The 18,080-nt window shown below is 35.7% G+C and overlaps 3 protein-coding genes across 5 annotated transcripts in view; 1 reads left to right on the plus strand and 2 right to left on the minus strand.

The window, feature by feature from the left end:
- Positions 1 to 115: 115 nt before the first annotated feature.
- Positions 116 to 5,538, plus strand: LOC125261330 (arachidonate 5-lipoxygenase-activating protein). Its single transcript, XM_048179906.1, has 6 exons — positions 116 to 243; positions 957 to 1,202; positions 1,405 to 1,492; positions 3,030 to 3,100; positions 3,955 to 4,036; positions 4,411 to 5,538. Exons 2-6 carry the CDS (start codon positions 1,133 to 1,135, stop codon positions 4,571 to 4,573), a joined length of 474 nt encoding a protein of 157 aa, XP_048035863.1. The 5' UTR covers positions 116 to 243; positions 957 to 1,132; the 3' UTR covers positions 4,574 to 5,538.
- Positions 4,711 to 7,176, minus strand: LOC125261312 (mesenteric estrogen-dependent adipogenesis protein-like). Of its 3 annotated transcripts, XM_048179896.1 has the most exons (6): positions 6,656 to 7,166; positions 6,436 to 6,566; positions 6,025 to 6,140; positions 5,845 to 5,913; positions 5,743 to 5,770; positions 4,711 to 5,665 (listed from the first exon to the last, which is right to left on the minus strand). In XM_048179896.1, the coding sequence occupies exons 1-6, from the start codon at positions 6,853 to 6,855 to the stop codon at positions 5,619 to 5,621; spliced, it is 591 nt and encodes a 196-aa protein (XP_048035853.1). In that variant the 5' UTR covers positions 6,856 to 7,166; the 3' UTR covers positions 4,711 to 5,618. The 3 variants fall into 3 exon arrangements, with proteins under 3 accessions (XP_048035853.1, XP_048035846.1, XP_048035841.1); XM_048179889.1 differs by having other exon boundaries at positions 5,743 to 5,913; positions 6,656 to 7,170; XM_048179884.1 differs by having other exon boundaries at positions 4,711 to 5,913; positions 6,656 to 7,176.
- Positions 7,177 to 8,623: 1,447 nt separating this feature from the next.
- The window catches only part of nipblb (NIPBL cohesin loading factor b), a 33,486-nt gene continuing 24,029 nt past the window's right edge, over positions 8,624 to 18,080 (minus strand). Inside the window, 18 exon segments of the mRNA XM_048179917.1 lie at positions 8,624 to 9,752; positions 9,839 to 10,015; positions 10,710 to 10,884; positions 10,990 to 11,324; positions 11,711 to 11,857; positions 12,018 to 12,218; positions 12,822 to 12,929; positions 13,013 to 13,203; positions 13,288 to 13,461; positions 13,550 to 13,640; positions 14,876 to 15,030; positions 15,118 to 15,211; positions 15,301 to 15,441; positions 15,541 to 15,677; positions 15,756 to 15,864; positions 16,560 to 16,613; positions 16,722 to 16,820; positions 17,063 to 17,197. Of these exon segments, the coding sequence (XP_048035874.1) occupies positions 9,387 to 9,752; positions 9,839 to 10,015; positions 10,710 to 10,884; positions 10,990 to 11,324; positions 11,711 to 11,857; positions 12,018 to 12,218; positions 12,822 to 12,929; positions 13,013 to 13,203; positions 13,288 to 13,461; positions 13,550 to 13,640; positions 14,876 to 15,030; positions 15,118 to 15,211; positions 15,301 to 15,441; positions 15,541 to 15,677; positions 15,756 to 15,864; positions 16,560 to 16,613; positions 16,722 to 16,820; positions 17,063 to 17,197 (2,889 nt within the window). The 3' untranslated portion in view covers positions 8,624 to 9,386.

An 18,080-nucleotide genomic window follows, 5' to 3' on the forward strand; every position in this document is an offset into this window, starting at 1 on the left:
TAGATATTGTGGAATAAAGCTGCTGTTTTTTATTTTTGGCGCACAAAAAAGTATTCTCATTACTTTATAATATTAGGTTGAAGCACTGTAGTCACATGAACTGTTTTAAATATGTTTTTAGTAGCTTTATGGGCATTGAAAAAAGGAATGTTATTGCTGGCAAAGCAATAGATTTTATCAAAAAAACATTAATTTGTGTTCCAAAGATGAACAATGGACTCACAGGTGTGGAACGACATGAGGGTGAGTAATTATGACATAATTATCATTTTTGGGTGAACTAACCCTTTAATGTTCTGTTTTGGCAGAATTTAAAGGGTTTCTGTTGTCTGTTTTGTGTGGTTACCGTTGTGCTGGAGAGTATAGCCTGTGCTCTACCAAGAAACACTGATGTTACGCTGCATGTTGCTTTCTTTAAAAGCAGTAACTGTGTAGTTGCTGATGTTTGTTGTTTGCTAACTAATTCATTTTTAATTATTTTTAGTTCATTTTAGTTAAATTTTTTTTTTATTTGTTTTGTTTACTTCAAGAGTCTTTCTTAGATAATTGAAATGAAGTTCACAGTTTTAATATGCTCACATTATTTGTACACTATTTTAGTTTATAAGCTTTAAATGCATTTTATGGTAGTTGGTTTCTGAATTAACTTGTTTTAATTTAGTTCAACTGAGCTCTCAGCATTTTACGGTAAAAAACTGTAAAACAACAGTACTTTGCATGTGAAGCTGCTGCCAGTTAATTACTGAAAATTTACACTGCAAAGCGTTACAGTGAATCTAAAACCAGCAAACCAGTTTAGTCCAGCAGAGGACAGTCTGTAACAGTGAGATCAACTGTCAGCTTCCACTTTAGATTCAGTGTGTGTTGGTTAAACTGCATTTTGTCCCGAAATAGCTGATAGGATAAGCTGTGTACCGGGAACAGTTTTTCCACACTCAGATATTTTGTTTCAAAAGGTACTAAATGTGCCATCATGAAGCAGAAGAGAGTTGAAGAGAGAAGAAAGTTCTAGAGGCCCTCCCACCAGGAAGCGCATCAGTTTAGTGGTGATGTTATCTGTGATCCTAAAAATGATCAGAGAGCAGTCACACCAACAGCTCTGAGACAGACCCACAGTTCATACTCGGAGAACATGTATGCTGATGTGATGGAAAACATTTTCTTGCTAGTCCTGGTCACTCTTCTCAGCGTTGTTCAGAATGGTAAGACATTTCGATTTTGCTCTTTTTTTGTTGTATAGTTTAATGATGTTTATGCTGAATGTGTATGCAAATCAACTTTGAACACATTGTTTTGTGTTTATACATCTAGCAGGAATTAGTCCATAATGTAGCCTACATAAACATGCAAATTCATTAAAATAACCATAACACCTCATCTCTAATATACCGACTTCTCCTCTAGTGTTCTTCGCCCTAAAGGTTGAAAAAGAGTGCACAGGTCTTAATTCTAAACAACATTCTACAGCTTTTGAGCGCTTGTCCTGTGCAAAGTGAGTACCACTGATTCAAGTTTCTCCACTCTGTTCATCCCTTATAGAATTTTACTGAAATCATTTGAGATTAGCAATGAGTATAAGCACCAAAAAAGAGTGTTTATATATATATATATATATATATATATATATATACAGATGAAGAACCCATTCATGAAATAGTGTTGGTGTGGTTTTTTTGCAAAACAGCTCCACATTTTCCTGTTGCTGGTGAAACTGACTTCCTGATTTATTTACATAATCCTAATGTTGCAAAATGGTTGCACTGGTCTGTCTGTAACTGAGCCAATAAATGTACTTTTACTTTTTTTTTTATTTAAACACATTTCTTAACATGTTTCTTGCTTTAAAGTAAATTGGGTTAATTTTTGGTAAATTATGAGTGTGGACATAAGGGGGAAAAATGCAGAAAAAAGTATCTGGCCCTATTATGTTTCTACATATTTTTCATTTTTACTTTTTAAAAGATCTACTTCCAGTAAGACCTGTATTTTTATTATGTGTTTTTTTTTTTTTTTTTTTTAAATATATATTTTAAATATGCAGAATATACCAAACTGACAGCATTTATTATCAAATGCATATCTAGGCTGTTGGTTTCTGGTTTGGTAGTTTGTCTCAATAGATGCAATCATAAAAGTGTCATTAGCCACCACCAGAGAGGAAGTAACAACTCTTTCATAAGATTTCCTAAAGCTACAGGAAGTCAGAACTGACAGGACGTTTTTATCTGTATTTGGTCAAATAGAATACCAGCTGCGTGAATGAGTTAAAGGGATAGTTCACCCAAAAATGAAAATTTGATGTTTATCTGCTTACCCTCAGCGCATCCAAGATGTAGGTGACTTTGTTTCTTCAGTAGACCACAAATGATGATTTTTAACTCCAACCGTTGCGGTCTGACAGTCAAATAATGCGAGTGGATGGGAACTTCTACTATAAGAGTAAATAAAACATTGCATAAACCGCGTTCAGCATTCGCTTAGTGAGGTCTGATCGCGCTCTGACAGCGGCAGTGATGTCTCGCGCATATACTTCATTGAGAGCGAGACATCACTGCCGCTGTCAGAGCGCGATCAGACCTTAAGTGCTGCACACGGTTGGACATAGTGGTGTATTAGAGTTAAAAAATGGTATAAATACTGTTCTGTTTCTCGCACAAACCGATCGTTTCGTGTCTAAGGACATCAATGTGTTGTCACAATCCGCAGGGTTTAATTTGGACTTGTCTATGCAAGTTTTATTTACTCTTATAGTAGAAGTTCCCATCCACTAGCATTATTTGACTTACAGACGGCAACGGTTGGAGTTAAAAATCATCATTTGTGTTCTACTGAAGAAACAAAGTCACCTACATCTTGGATGCGCTGGGGGTAAGCAGATAAACATCAAATTTTCATTTTTGGGTGAACTATCCCTTTAACAGAGATTTTAAGAGTTTCTGAAAATGTATAAAGTTTACATAAAGTGATGCTTATTATTGTAAATGAACTGCATAATTATTTATGTACTTACTGTTTTCTCACCATTTAAGTCGAAACTGCATGGACACATACCCCACATTTCTGGCAGTACTGTGGTGCGCTGGTATCTGCCTCAGCCAAGGTACGTGATTTAATTCACACCAACACTTTCATCAAAATAAATAAATAAATAAATAAATAATAAAAAAAATAATAAAAAAATCACATTTCTTTACCATATTCTGACTAAATGAACACTTAATCACAAGATTTTAGAAATAAATTGTTATTTTTTTATCGATGGTGGAAGATAACACACCAAAGAAACTGACCCTTTTGTAATGTAGTAGAAATGGTTTGCATTTCTCTGCTAATAATTCATGTTATGACCCATATGCAAATATCTGTCAACATAATAATAAAAAAGTAATCGCGTTGCTAAGCAACCGACGCCTACATAATGCACGTCAGCCACAGTAAAAATACATATGAGTCAGAAAATTACCTCTACACTAACTGTACATTCATTTCTTGGGAACAAAAATATATTTAATACATTTAATATAAAAATGTTTTACTAAAGTTCCTATTAAGTTATAAAAACGTTATTTTATAACGTTCATGGTTTTAAAGTTGTTGTTTTTTTTAGTTATGTCAACATCATTTTGCAAACATTATGGGAACATTTAATAATGTTCAGACAAGATTTAAAAGAAACAAACATGTGTAACATTTAAAAAAACAAAACAAATGAACGTCCAATTAAAAATTTTCAGGGGAAACAAATCCATGAATGATGTATAAATGTTGTGCTAATGTTTTGAAAAATACCAGATAACTTTGAAAGAAAGTTCTGTTAACCTTACTGGAAGAATGTTTGTTTATAACTTTGAGAGAACCTTTCCAGAACGTTATCTGAACGTTCCCTGTTAGCTGGGTAGTCCATATAACTATAATAAGAACACATTTTATAACAATAAACCATTTTTGTTACAGCTCCAGCTGCCTTTGCTGGCATTCTCTACCTTGTGGTCCGGCAGAAGTACTTTGTTGGCTACATGGGGCAGACTTGCCAGAGGTAAGATTTCAAAACTTAAAAATCCATAACTGTGAACAAATAAATCATTTTGGACATTTTTTTCTTGTTCTGAAGTTGCATTAAAGTCAACTGAAACTTTGTCGACTTTTACAGTAAGCTAGCTTTTTCTTAAGATACTAACCTCAAAACTACATGAAACAGACAAATGTGGGCTGTTCTGCATTCCAACATCATTAGATGTTCATCATTAGATAATCTCCACTAAATCCACTGAACCATTGCAAATGGGCTGAACGTTGATAAGATCACTGTGTCAATACAGTTTTAACCCTGGATATTGCTTTATACAAACAAATTTTGAGATTTTCACCAACCAGATTTGTTGACAGATATTCTTCTTCTATGTCTGACAGCATTCCTGGCTTCCTGTTCGGGAAACGAATTCTCTTTTTCCTGTCACTCATGTGCATTGTGGGAATCATAAATCACCTGATGCTCAACTATGGCGGCAGTGACTACAAAGAATACATTCAGACCATCACCAAAGCAGCGTCAACCCTTCTGCTCTTGCCCTGAACTGTGCAAGACAGATTTAACTCTCCCTGAGCTGAAAGAGTAGAGTGCAAACACATGGGCGTAGATAAACTCTTTCAGTTAATGGTTTGTCACTTAGTCAGAGGATGTGGCAAGGAAAAAGTAAAGCATTGATCACATTGATAGTCACAAAAGCATTTAATTGCAAAATGTTATATACATATTATAAACATTTACAAATCAACACAAACTTTGACTAGTACTATCCCAGGATAAGGTATTTGATGAAATGTTTTAAAGGGGTCATATAATGGTTTAGTTTTTTCCCCCTGAGGTCAACTTACAAGGTTAGTTTAGTTTTTCATGACCATTTTCACACCTCTCTCTCTCTCTGAATTGGTCAGTTTCTGTTACTGTGTCTTTAAATAGCACAATCTGCTCATGCACAGGATTGCAGCTTTCCTGTTGTGTGAAATATATTTCAGCATAATTAACAGCCTCTTTGCAACGTCTTCATTACATAACAGGATTATAAAATAATCAATGCTTCAATGTGTCAAGATTAGACTGAAATTATCAGGGTCCTATGCACAAGTCTCTAACAATAATCTGGAAGTATGTGCAGAGCAGTTGGTGCTACACACAGCCAGAAACAGCACAAGAAATGTGTGAACTTAGAGGGTAATGCGACGTTTTACTCTGTGTGACATCAGAAAGTTGCAGAATTAACCAGATTGTTTTCACCCAGACAATTATCCTAAAAGGATGTTGCCTCCTGATATGACCCATTTAAAGCAATGAATGTACTTACTGTTTGGGCACTTTTGCATAAAGTAACCCATTTTTAAAAAGTACTGTAACTACCATGAGTTTGTGAGGATTTATGAAATTGACCTTTCTGCTTCAACAGAATTAAAATTAAGATTAAATTCCAGTGATCTCCATTTCTTTATGATCTTATGTATTATTACTAACATGAGCAAAATAAAGTTTTATTTACAGTAAAACAGTCGCTTTAATGAGTTCATAGTCTCCTTATCTGTGGGTTTCAATTCCACAGACTGAAGTTCTCAGTAGATATTTGCTCTCACAACAACATTTTGGGTGTTGACCTCATCTCCCATGATAAGAGATCTGCAAAATCAAATTTCCAGTCATACTCTCAACACTATACACCCATCAGAGAGGCCTGCTGAATTATTAAAACAAACCTTGAAGTGTCGTTTGCTGAAGCCAAACCTGTAGGGAAAGTCAAAAAGGGCGTCAGAACGGTACTTGATGGTGAAATGCGTGTCTTTCCAAACGGGTTTCACCTTTTCTGCATCAACAATGATGTGAAAGTTCTCACCAACCCATCCCTGTAGTGCAGCACTAACATCAACCTTAAAAAAAGCATTCACTTTTCAGTATTTTTTTTTTACCTTGCCAAAAAAAATAACACTAAACTTGTACATCATAAACCATAAACAAGTCTCCATCACAGAGGAACTCACATCAACTGTATAGCTCTCTCCAGCAACAGATGAAATAGTCAGGTCTAAACCTCTCTCTATCTCCCATTTGATCATTGGATGACTGCCATTGATCGCCACCACATAATATCCGAGAGCTGCATACAATAATAAGAAGGGTGAGGCATTTGACTTTACAAATACAATATGCTACTGTGTCAGAGTTTAATAATGATTTCACTGACATATACCTCTTGCATTTCCTGTTGACTCACACTTTAGTGATTGTTAATATCAATGTGACCATAAATATCACTGTTTCAAGTACATATTAAAATAGAAACCCTTAATTATGTTTTCTGTGGGGTTTTTTAAGGTAATGTTTGAGTTACAGAAGCAGGTCAAATGCTTCCACTGTGGGAAATAATAGTAGTATTAATAAATCATACATACCTGGAACTTCTCTTTTTGTCTTTTCTTCGACCTTAGTATTGCTGCATGCAGACACAAGTAAGTATATTGTCTTTGAGGTTAGCTGTCGTCTCAAATCTGTGCACTCTCCTAAAGTACGTACTGTGATTTTCCTAAAATGTCCATGAGGAGTTACAAAAAGCACGTTACATCTAAACATGTATATTCTCATATCACATATACGTTATTTAAATCCATTTACCTTCCTGGAGAATTACAGAAAATCACTTTTCCCTTGCTAGACTGGATTTCATCGATGAACACGCAGCTCTTCTCCTGATCCCACTTCACGAGTGTGCAGCCCGCGCGACGCTCGGCAGTGAATCCATGAGGAGGGCTGTTTACAAACGACTCTAGCTCGATAACGTCCATAACAAACTGCGAAATGATGTTTTTCTGCATGTTATTTCTTTTTTAACTTCTTGAGGAGAGACCCAAGTGAACGTCCAGCTCATGAATCGCCCTTCGCTTTGGTTGGTTTGGTGGGTGTGGAGCTGGTTTATGAATCTATGGGCATAAAAGGCACTTGAGTCACTGACTCATAGTTCATTATGACGGGAAGTTTGAGTTTTATCACATGTATTACTGTTATATAGAGGGGTTAAGTGCTCCATACCCAGGCGTCCTCTTTTTAAACAGCAAACAGTTTTAAATCATGGCAGATTTTAGTGATTTAGAACATCTTTCCTATTAGTGTTTTAGGTCAGTTTACACTTCAGTGGTGCAACAGCGTTTCCCTGAGAGAAGACAAAAATGTTCCCTTCGGAACATTGAAGTCATTCCCCTGCAGGGGGGAAAAAACCCAGTTTAAGCCAGTCTAAGATTCTTTGCGGATTGTCAGGGTTGAGTTTCCCGAAAGCATCGTTAGCCAAATATGGTCCTCCTAAGTCCCATTGAACTCTATTGGAAACGATGGAACTTGCGACCATAGTTCTCTTTGGGAAACGCACCCCAGGCTGATCTGTGGATGGTTGTAGAGGTTTGGGAGCGTTTTAGGCTGGAATATCCAACTGAACACCAGTTTGGCCAGGCTGAAACATGAACTTGTAAACAGCAAACTCGTTATGTATACTTGTATACACGTATCCTATATGATCCTCCAAACAAATGGAAACAAGTATATTGATAGTTTTAACTTACAGTGTCAGTTTTACAAAAAAATCTGCATATTTCTTTCTATTTCCCTTCCCCAAAATTTCCTCTTACTCAATGCAGACAATGATGATGCAGGTTTTGCACAATTTCAAGCTGTTCCAGCTCCAGCTGGTTTAGGTGGTTGAACAAACTGCAAGACAGTAGAGCTGTTCGTGGCCTGATTAACCACAACAGCCTGAACTGATTGACCAACTTTTAGACTGTTATGACCTGCCATTTCCACTAAAATATAAAACAAATGTTATGGTAATGGTTTATGTTTTTGATTTTTATATTATTTACCCTGGATTCTACTCAGAAAAAAAGCAATTCCAGTTGGTCAGATCAAGACATCTAAACCAAGTTTTTAAATGGTTTATGCATTTAAAAAAAAAAAAAAAAAAAAAAGTTCACCTTTGGGTAAACTCATTTTCTTATTAAATGATCAATAACTAGATACATTACCGTTTAAAGTTTGGGAGCAATACACTTAAAAAAAGATACTTTTATTCAGCAAATAAGCATTGAATTGATCAAACGTGACATATAAAGACAATATTACAATAGCATAACTGTTTTCGTCACTGATAATGTTTCTTGAGCAGAAAATCAGCAGATTATTATGATTTCTGAAGGATCGTGTGACACTGAAGACTGGAGTAATGATGCTGAAAATTCAGCTTTGCATCACAGGAATAAATTACATTTTAAATTATATTAAAATAGAAAAGAGTTGTTTTAAATTGTAATTTTTCACAATATTAGTTTTTACTGTATTTTTGTTCAATTAAACAGCCTTTGTGAGCATAAGAGCATTTTTACCAAAACCTAAACTTTTGAACAGTAGTGTATACGTATGCCGATATCTGGTGAATCATAAACATTAAACGTTAATAAAATGCACAGCCATGCCAACAGCACTTTTACAAACTGCGAAATGTGAACGTAATGTATGCGTTTTATGATTTAAATAAAACAACCGTCTTTTAAAAATAATTCTGAAGATGTAAAAATCAAAGTCAAATGCAAACAAGACAAGTAACAAAGAGAAGTAAAAAATTTATTGCAGTATTTGCTCCTCCACACATGCTGGGGGTCCCTTGTCCCGCTGTGGGGTGTAGAGACCCAAACCCTGACCCAATACATCAAAATCTACATTTACAAAAAAAAAAAAAAAAAAAAAAAACCTCCCTTCCATGTCGGCAACAGATACTGCATGCTCTGTTTTAACTGAATAAATTATGTCCAGGAGACTCCATTGTACAGCACAAAAGAAGTAAAACATAAAGCAGAGGAGATGTTTAAAAGTTTATTTCCCTGGAAACTGAGCTAAGCTAAAGAAATCCATCCGGCGCTAGGTTAAACTCCAAGGTCACTTTATTAAGAACATCAACAGACTAATTTCCAACATTCACTTTAGGTTTATTTCTTTAAACAGATTTTTTTTTGTCAGAGATATAAACATTTTTTGTTTCTGTTTTGTGTTAAACTATGATACAGTGGAGGGGGAAAAAATTATTCAAACAACCAAGTTGCTGCAGAACAGCGAAGGAGCTCCATTTCTTTCTTTTCCGTTTAACTTAAAAGATGTACAGGATTCACATCTACATTTTCCAAACAGACCACACTTTTAAAATCGTCATTCCGCAATTCGACCAGTTCCGCACTGGATCTTAAAACCTGTGAGTCTGTGGTACTTTTCTCTCCAACTTTAAAGTTTACAAAACGTTGAATCCTGATGAAGTTTGGCTGCTGAGAGTCTGTTGGGTGTAACAGTTCGAGAGTTATTACAGATTTAATTAGCTGGAAGTTCCTTCCTTGGCTGCGTACAGTGAACGTAAAGTCTGCACTACTTTGTTGGTCAGTTTGTGTGCGCTCGTCAAGGCAATTTTCTTGTAAATAATGTCAGACTCCTTTATAGTGTCCACCCAAGGCACCAGTTTACGTCCGTCACGTTTCTTGGCTTCCGCCCAGGTACCAGAGTACGATCCGGCCATCCAGCGAACGCTGTAGCCTGTGCTTGTCTTCTGAATAACACGTGCTATCTGCGGCCGGTCCTTATACTTGGGGCAGCAGATGGCGATGACGTCCTTGGCTTCTACCGTTGCGTTCATGTGACCCGACGCCTCTGCCGAATCTCCGCTTCTCCTGGATCTCCGTGACGACTAGAAGAGAACAAACAAATGGCGTTTTAAAGTGACGGTAACACCGAGATGCACGACGTCAACGGTCAGATAAAAAGTTCTCTTACCCCAGGAGCCTTTTCGTCTGCATCACTGTCGTCATCGTACGAGTCAGCAGCATTATTCTTGGGGCTGGAGCCTCCTAGTAGAGCAGTGATGGCTTTATTTCTTGCGTGGGTACTGGCCGAAGCCTCCCCCTCCTCATCTTCCTCATCCGGGTCCAAGTGTTCCATCAGTACCTTAAACTGGAGAGCAAACCAGTTCGAGATGGTAAGTTCGATTCATTGTTGTGAATGAATTCAAACTGTCCATTTTTAATAAAACAAAATTCAATGAGCTGTTTGTGTCATTACTAAAAAAAAATCTTAATACTATATATTAAAATGTTGCAAACAGTGTTATTTAATATTATTTATATACTATAATAGAATTTATTTATATATATTTTGAATTAGATGTTTTTTTGTTATGTACTTCTCATTTTGTTTAGTTTACTTTTTAATAGTACTTAACCATGTAGATGTCAAGAAACATTTTTAATATTCATTTAATAATTCATTTACTTCTTCATCAAATATATTTTATTTTATTTCAACTTTATTTCAATTAGAAAAAATGACTTTTAATAGTTTTAGTTAATATCAAGACTAGTTTTAAATGTTGGCAAATTGTTATACTGGTATATAAAAATGCATATCAAGACATATTTTCATATTTTGCATATATTAACTTATTAAATCATTCTTCCTTTTATTCTAATGAAAACAAGCCTTGATTATTTGACTGAAAAAACAAAACAAAAAAAACATTTAAATTTAATTTTAAGTCACTTTAGAGCAAATAAATAAATAAAATTTAATATAATACATTATAATCATTTAGCTGCACCTGAAATATGAGGCAAAATACAAATCAAGAGAGGAAAATCAGAATGTTTACATCTAAATACTGTCTGACGACTCTCCTCTTGACATCGTAAGTAAGATCTGCATTAGACAGGCTGTTCGTCAGGTAGTCTAATGTCTGCCGTGGGTTGAAATGCACATTGGCCTTCCTGTTTACAGCCTTGTCATAAACTTTTGCAGATTCTGTTGGCGAGTACTTCAAAATTTTACTGCAGGAAGAGCAAAAAAGCATTTGTTATGAAGCCAGTGACCATTAACATATTAGTTAGTTATTTCCAGACCAGAATGCATTTGGACCAGGGGTTAAAGCTTACCTGTCAGAGAAGCCGTAGAGGTTCTTAAGGTGCTGCTTGAGCATCAGGAGCAGCAGGATGCCCTGAGAGGCATTGGCAAAGTCCAATAAGGGATTGGGGTTGTCAGGGAGACGCAGCATCACCTTGTCCACATCCTCTATGTCGAGGTCTGAATCAGAGTCTGAGTTCACTGCAGCAGCTCGCCTGGGTTTCTTGGGCCGACGGATGACATCGTCATCGCTGCTATCACTATCACTGCTGCTTTCCCTGCTACTCTCATCCTCTTCCTCAGAGCCATATTTTTTCCCTCTCTTTTTTTTCTTCTTTTCCTGTGGTCTTGGCTCTTTCAGCAAGGACTGTAATACAAGGCAAGTTTTTTTTTTTTTTTAGAAAATGGAATGTCAGTTCAGCCCTCACAAAAGTCAGAGTGAAAGAAGATGCAACCCTGTTACCAAAATCTAAATACGCTTTAAAATATCTAAAATATCATAATAGTTATAACATTTTTTGTATTTTAGATATTAAAATAATTTTCTAGCATTAACCATGAAAATCTGGTTATTAATTTTCTTTGTTTTCTCCTGATCACAAATGCAGGAACAGGATTATAGGAATAGGAGTACAAGTGTTTAAACCAAACCCTACTTTTCATGCCATAATAATTTTATATCTATCCAATATGAGAGAGTTAAGGTAAAAGCATAGAAATTCAAAAGATTGAGTGGTTCAGAACGCAACTCGCCTCTTTGAAAGACTGCAGCAGGTTGCTGCCGGACACAGACAGTGTGATGTCTACATGGTGCATAATGAACAGCGGCTCTTCCTGACTCTGAAATGGGAAACAGGCGAGATTGTCTGCGATAAACAGCAGCATGTTCACATCCGACTTCTGTATGGGAAGAAAACAAAATAGCGTTATTAAAGGCCTCTGAAACACACACCGCTCAATAAGGCTAACCGCTATAGGGAAGTATTAACTGTAGTTACAGATCATATTACAAAAGAAAACAAACAATAGAGTAACACATGATGCAAAAAAGGTCACTAACCGCATTGTCGTCAAACAGGTTGAGCAGCGAGATGAGGAAAGCCCTGCGGTGTTGCCTGTTTCCACGCACCATGGTGTAGAGGTGGGAGCAAAGAGCCGTGTTGATCTCATCCTGTCGGAAACCCCTGATTACAGTGTCCTTTGAACCCACAATGGCTTGCTGAACCTGATAGGACATCTTCATCCCCGCCACAGCCTTCATCTGTTTGAATAGCACATACGCCCAGTGTTATTTTAGTAGGGCTGGGTAAAAAAATATTGATTTCTCGATTTTAATCGATTCTCAGTTTTATGAACCGATATTGATTCTTAAATCCCAAGAATTGATCTTTCAGTCTATGTAGTTTTCAGTTTATAAATGAACGGATCATGGTAGCGCGTCTCCTATCCAATTAATCAACTTTGTTTCATATCAAAAGTAACAAAGCACAAAGTCACAGAATTCAAACTGTGTCCATTGTATTTTGAAATTCAAACAATAAATACCGTTTTGGCGCTCTTAAAAATTGGATTGACGGATCGCTGTAGCGCCTCAGTTTAAGCGGCACGTAAAATGATCAACTCTTCCGCTTTACTACTAGTTATAGCATGAAATAGACACGAAATAAACATGAATGAACAATCGAATAAATAAATTAGCTTCACTACTGAATCACTCCTTTATATAACTCAGCAAAGAGGCTGTAACATTGCTGTTTTTGAAGTAATTAAACTCACACCTTCATTGCTAGTGGAGAGTTGCTGCACAGATGCAGGTAATTCAAACGAACATCTCGAACAACATTAGTTGCTCAAATCCACTTACATGAATGAATCCCGTGTATTTCTTATCAATTTCCACCAGCTGTTGATCGGCTTTATTCCTCATTGTGGGTTCCGAGTCCGTTCCCATGGCGATAAGATATGGAACACACTGATGGAGGAGGATACAAGAAAATTAAAACTAAAAGACACTTTCAGACTGGTTTTGGGAGAGTTTGCGCAGTGGATACGTACCTGTACGGGATGAATGAGGCCTTGGTTGAGCGTCAGGGCGATTACATTGAGGGCAAAGTGCCGCACGCTGGATTGCGTGTGGAAAAAGCTCTCTAGCACCTGCTTGAGGTAGAGCTGCATGATAGAACTGCTCATGCCAGAAGAGATGTCACCCATCTCCTTCAAGTCCTCCTGCTTAGACATCTTCTTCCCTGCAAAGTCCAAAGAAGTAGAATGATAACGGCTAATTGGCTAGCTACTTCCAAGTTGAAAGTCCTTTTTTAAGCAACACTCACACTCCCTGTCGGCTTCCTGCATGCGCGAGTCCTCCTCCTGCAAGTAAGTCTGCAGGTTCTTTAGCACCTGGATCTTCAGATTCACCGACGTTTTCCTGTCAGCCAGGAGGCAGTTGTAGAGGTTTTTCACATCCGAAGCAAACATTAGGTCTGGGTGCTGGATGAACAGGAACCCTGGAGAACCAACAGATCAGTTATGTTCACCGTGAGTAGTCAAAGTTGAAAACAGGAAATTTAGTGATTATGGAGAGCAAATATTTACCTAATCCAATGATGGCCTTCGTCTGCACCTCCTCATCCTCGTTCTTAGTGAAATACAGCAGCAGCTCCAGCACTTTGTCCTTTATGACCACCTAAAAGAGAGGAAGACCATTAACCAGACAGGTAAATGTTCAGGTTACATTTGATAGAAAATGAAACATACTTTAGGACCTTTAAGTGGTCAATTAAACACATTTAGCCATAATTTTCATTATCATAATGCGTCTGGACGTTTCTTTTTATATATATTTTTATTTTTAAAAACTTATTTTCATTACTGTCAATGGTGATTCTCATTAGATTCTAATTTCTTTAATGCAGTGTTTGTTATACTTTTTAAAATGATTTAAATCAGGATTAGAAGCAGCAAGTATGTATATAAACAAACATTTATCACATTAACAGCAATGAGAGATTTTTTGAGAATTTTAAAAATAAACTGGTAATTGATTTAAACAAAAAATTAATGAAAAATAAATAATGCTGTAACTATAATGCATAATAAACTCAATAGAATTTATTTAGATTTTGGGATTAATAAGACCCATCCTTGAATATAATAAAATTACTTAATTTTAAATGATATATGATTGAAATCATTTAAATAAATACCAAAAAAAAAATAGAGCTGTCAAACGATTAATCGCATACAAAATAAAAGTTTGAGTTTGCCTAATATATGTCTAAGTACTGTGTGTAATTATTATGTATATGTAAAATATAAACACATTCATGTATATAACTGAGAAATATTTACAAGAATATGTATTTATTTATATTTTTATATAATTTATATTATATATAAATAAAAATATTTTGTACATAACATATTTCTCTGAAATATATACATTAATTTGTGTGTATTTATATATACATAATAATTACACACAGTACTCACACATATATTAGGCAAACTCAAACTTTTATTTTGTATGCGATTAATTGCAATTAATCGTTTGACAGCCCTAAAAAAAAAAAATAATAATAGCAATTATAATATATATTTAAATTAATACAATAGAATGTATTTGTTTGCATTTATAAATATTTATATAGAATTTATTTATTTTTATTTTGGGAATTCATAAGACTTGTTTTTTGTTTTAAATACATTTTGGGATGAAGAAAACTCTTGACATGTTTTGTGAGATTAACTGAAATACAAAAGGATTCCTTGATCTAAAAACCAAATAAACATTTAGATTTGACTGCAGAGTCCATTAAAATCTATTATAAATGGTTTACTACTTTTATTAATTCATAAAACTTTCCTGGGATTCAAGACTTTTATAATCCAGAAATCATGTCTTGTGACTTAGGATCTAACCTTATTACTGCCTTTGAACTCCTCTTGGTCAAAGTCAAAGTGTCGGCACAGGGCCCCCACAGTGAAGAGTGAACGCAGCAGTGCAGGTTTATTAGAGGCCAGTACGGTGCTGTTTGGGTCTTCCTGATGCTGCAACTTCAGCTTGTTTAGTGCTCCTTCACATGGAAGAAGAAGAATTTGAGTGATTATCACTCTCAGTATCACAGAACAAAACAATCCGACAGGTTTTGAAATGTACTCACCATAGTATCGGTTGAAACAAGACCACACAAACTTGAAGTTATGGGTGACCTTATTGACGACGGCACCGAGACAACTCACACAGTGCTGCACAACCTGCGGAAAACAAATGAGACGGCATCGTTAAGCTGTTGCCGTACAAAATGCTGGACATGAGAGCTGCTGATACTCTCACTTCAACTGACCGTCATGCCGTATTTGATGATGAGTTTCATCAGGTCTTCTTCCATGGTCGTGAGAAAGCTTTCACTCGGATGATCCATCAAAGGAACAACAAGCTCCAGGATTTTAGCCACATTACAGATCACCATAAAATCACTCTGAGTCTGCAGGGACACAATAAGCACCTTCACTCTCAGGCCCCTAGATGGCAGCACAACACCACTTATTGCAATACATCCTGAGTTTCTCTACAGCATACTCACATTACACTTTGTGGTCAGGTATGGCTGCATAGTCATGGCGTGTTTTACCATCAGCTGGGGTCGGATCTTGCTAAACAGGTACAGCGTGGTAATACAAGCCACTAAGCGACTGGATGTCAACCCCTTATTCTCACAGTCTGCAAAACAAGAACAACAACTCAACAAAAGTTCAACTGAGGTAAATCCTTTACTTCATAATTTAATACAGGCCTTACCAGATAGTGACTCTTCGTATTTCAGAATATGCTCTACAAGACTGTCCACCAGCTGAACACAAGCCTTCCTGGCCGGTTTGTACGAGGCGTCCTCCTCTGACTTCAGCAACTGTGATGACACAAGGTTACAACAAGGGTTACGGTATAATTTTTATTCAAAAAAAGTACAGAGATGTCAGTAAAAAACTAAAACTGCAGTCACATTTATAGATGCTCTGTTAAATTTTGTGGGCGAAATCTAGTCATTTCATTTTCAATCTGCACGCCAGGGGCTTTTTTGTGAGGAAGAAAGTTCCCCAAGCAGATTTAGTTCATGTTTAAGTTGGTCACACAAATTCGCTGCACTGACCAACAGAAAACTGCTTGGTCTGAAAGTGACATGGCACTGCAGCTTAATGCTGCATTTAATTCAACTCTGAAAGTCAGAATTTACAACTTCCTACTTGGAAAAGTGGAGGAACAGAATGGATTTAGTATTTTGCTTATGTATCACCCCTTTTTTGAGGTTCAAACCTGCAACCTTTCCAGTTACAATCCCATGCTGCGTTCACAGCATGTCGTAATTACCGTAAATAATGTTTCATATGCTTCGAATTGCTCTCGCGGTACTTTGATTTAATACACTGATCGGTCTACACAATGCCTCTTCTAGTGGAACACCTTCTTACAGTTCAGAAACGTTACGGTAATTACGACATGGCGCTGTGGACGCACCTCCAGATCTTTGAGAACCTCTAAATGAACTAAAATGGTCAAAACATAACAAATCAAAATTGTTAAATGAACAGTAGATGTGCAACTTACATTCTGAAGCAGCTGTTCGAACCAGTCGTAACCAGAATCCCTGCAGGCAGCGACCTGAAAGACAGTGATTCATGTCAGAGGGACATAATGTGACCTTAAACTTCATGTATTAATGCACACATCTTCGTCAGATGGTTTTTAGCCCACTCTGCAAATCCTTACCACATCTGTGATGTTGAGAATCTTGCGAGTCATGGCTTCTTTATCATGATTAGGTGTAGGAGTGAACCAGAGCTTCTGAAACGTCTCATTCACCAATTTCTGAACCAGAGAAAATAAATAAATAAAATAATATTTATTTATTTATATTTTTTATTATTAATAGGCCAGCACAATAATAAAATAAAAACAAAATAATAAACAAATAATATAAATATTTAGGGGTCTAAATAGAAAAAATATATTTGTTACTATGTATTTTAGTGTATTTAAGCCCCTATATTTTTCATTTATATACTTAATGAAACTAAATAAAAATTTTAAAAGAGAAAAACATCACAAACCTTGATGCCTTCTTCGTCATTGACCCTCCTGATCATCTTTACACACATCTCTGTGATCTTGTTGAAGGTGGGCTGCTCCAGACAGATGTCTCGAAGGATTTTAATAACCCTCTTCCTCACACTGATGCCAGTGTCCTAAAGAAAACATATTTGCCAGCACAAATCAGCCTACATTGTTAACTGGAAACAACATTATGTAATAAATGTACAATAATAAAACGGTAATTATCGCTATATAAACCCAGACAGAGTGATGGATGTGAAGAGGAGGGGTCTTGTATCATCCTGAAGTGGCTTATTTCATAACTATTGCCAAATAAATAAACAAATAAATAAATAAATAGATTTGAAATATTAATTTATATGTAGTTGTTAAAAAACAAAACATTTGGAAAATTAAAGAATATTGTTTCCAGGATTGATGTCATACATACAGTATCTGAAAATCTTGTAATCATATTAATATTAATTGGTTTACTGTAGAAATTAGGGCTGTCAAACGATTAATCACGATTAATCGCATACAAAATAAAAGTTTGAGTTTGCCTAATATATGTGGGTGTACTGTGTGTAATTATCATGTATATATAAATACAAACACATCCATGTATATATTTGAGAAATATTTACAAGTATATGTATTTATTTATATTTTTATATAATTTATATAATATATAAATACATTTTTTTGTACATAAATAACATATTTCTCTTAAATATATACATTAATTTTTGTGTATTTATATATACATATTATTTACACACATATATTATGCAAACTCAAACTTTTATTTTGTATGCGATTAATCGCGATTAATCGTTTGACAGCCCTAGTGGAAATAATATCTAAAGAAAAACCTTTTTCTTGTATAACAGGAAAAATAAAAAATAAAGAAAAAATAATTTAAGTTTAAATTATCTTATTATATGAGAAGAAAGAAACTAGCTACAGCATTTAACTAGCTATTAACTAACTCTGTTAGGGTCAAAAGTCAAATATTTTTGCAGTCACACACAC

Source organism: Megalobrama amblycephala, linkage group LG2, assembly GCF_018812025.1.
Source record: "Megalobrama amblycephala isolate DHTTF-2021 linkage group LG2, ASM1881202v1, whole genome shotgun sequence".
Lineage (NCBI taxonomy): Eukaryota > Metazoa > Chordata > Actinopteri > Cypriniformes > Xenocyprididae > Megalobrama > Megalobrama amblycephala.

Coding starts and splice junctions, on each gene's coding strand:
- LOC125261330 (XM_048179906.1), top strand. CDS start 1,133: ATGTATGCTGATGTGATGGAAAACATTTTCTTGCTAGTCCTGGTCACT. Junction 1,203..1,404: donor TCTCAGCGTTGTTCAGAATG/GTAAGACATTTC, acceptor CTTCTCCTCTAG/TGTTCTTCGCCCTAAAGGTT. Junction 4,037..4,410: donor ATGGGGCAGACTTGCCAGAG/GTAAGATTTCAA, acceptor TATGTCTGACAG/CATTCCTGGCTTCCTGTTCG.
- LOC125261312 (XM_048179884.1), bottom strand. CDS start 6,855: ATGCAGAAAAACATCATTTCGCAGTTTGTTATGGACGTTATCGAGCTA. Junction 6,141..6,435: donor GACAAAAAGAGAAGTTCCAG/GTATGTATGATT, acceptor TATTGTATGCAG/CTCTCGGATATTATGTGGTG. Junction 5,914..6,024: donor GAGAGAGCTATACAGTTGAT/GTGAGTTCCTCT, acceptor GCTTTTTTTAAG/GTTGATGTTAGTGCTGCACT.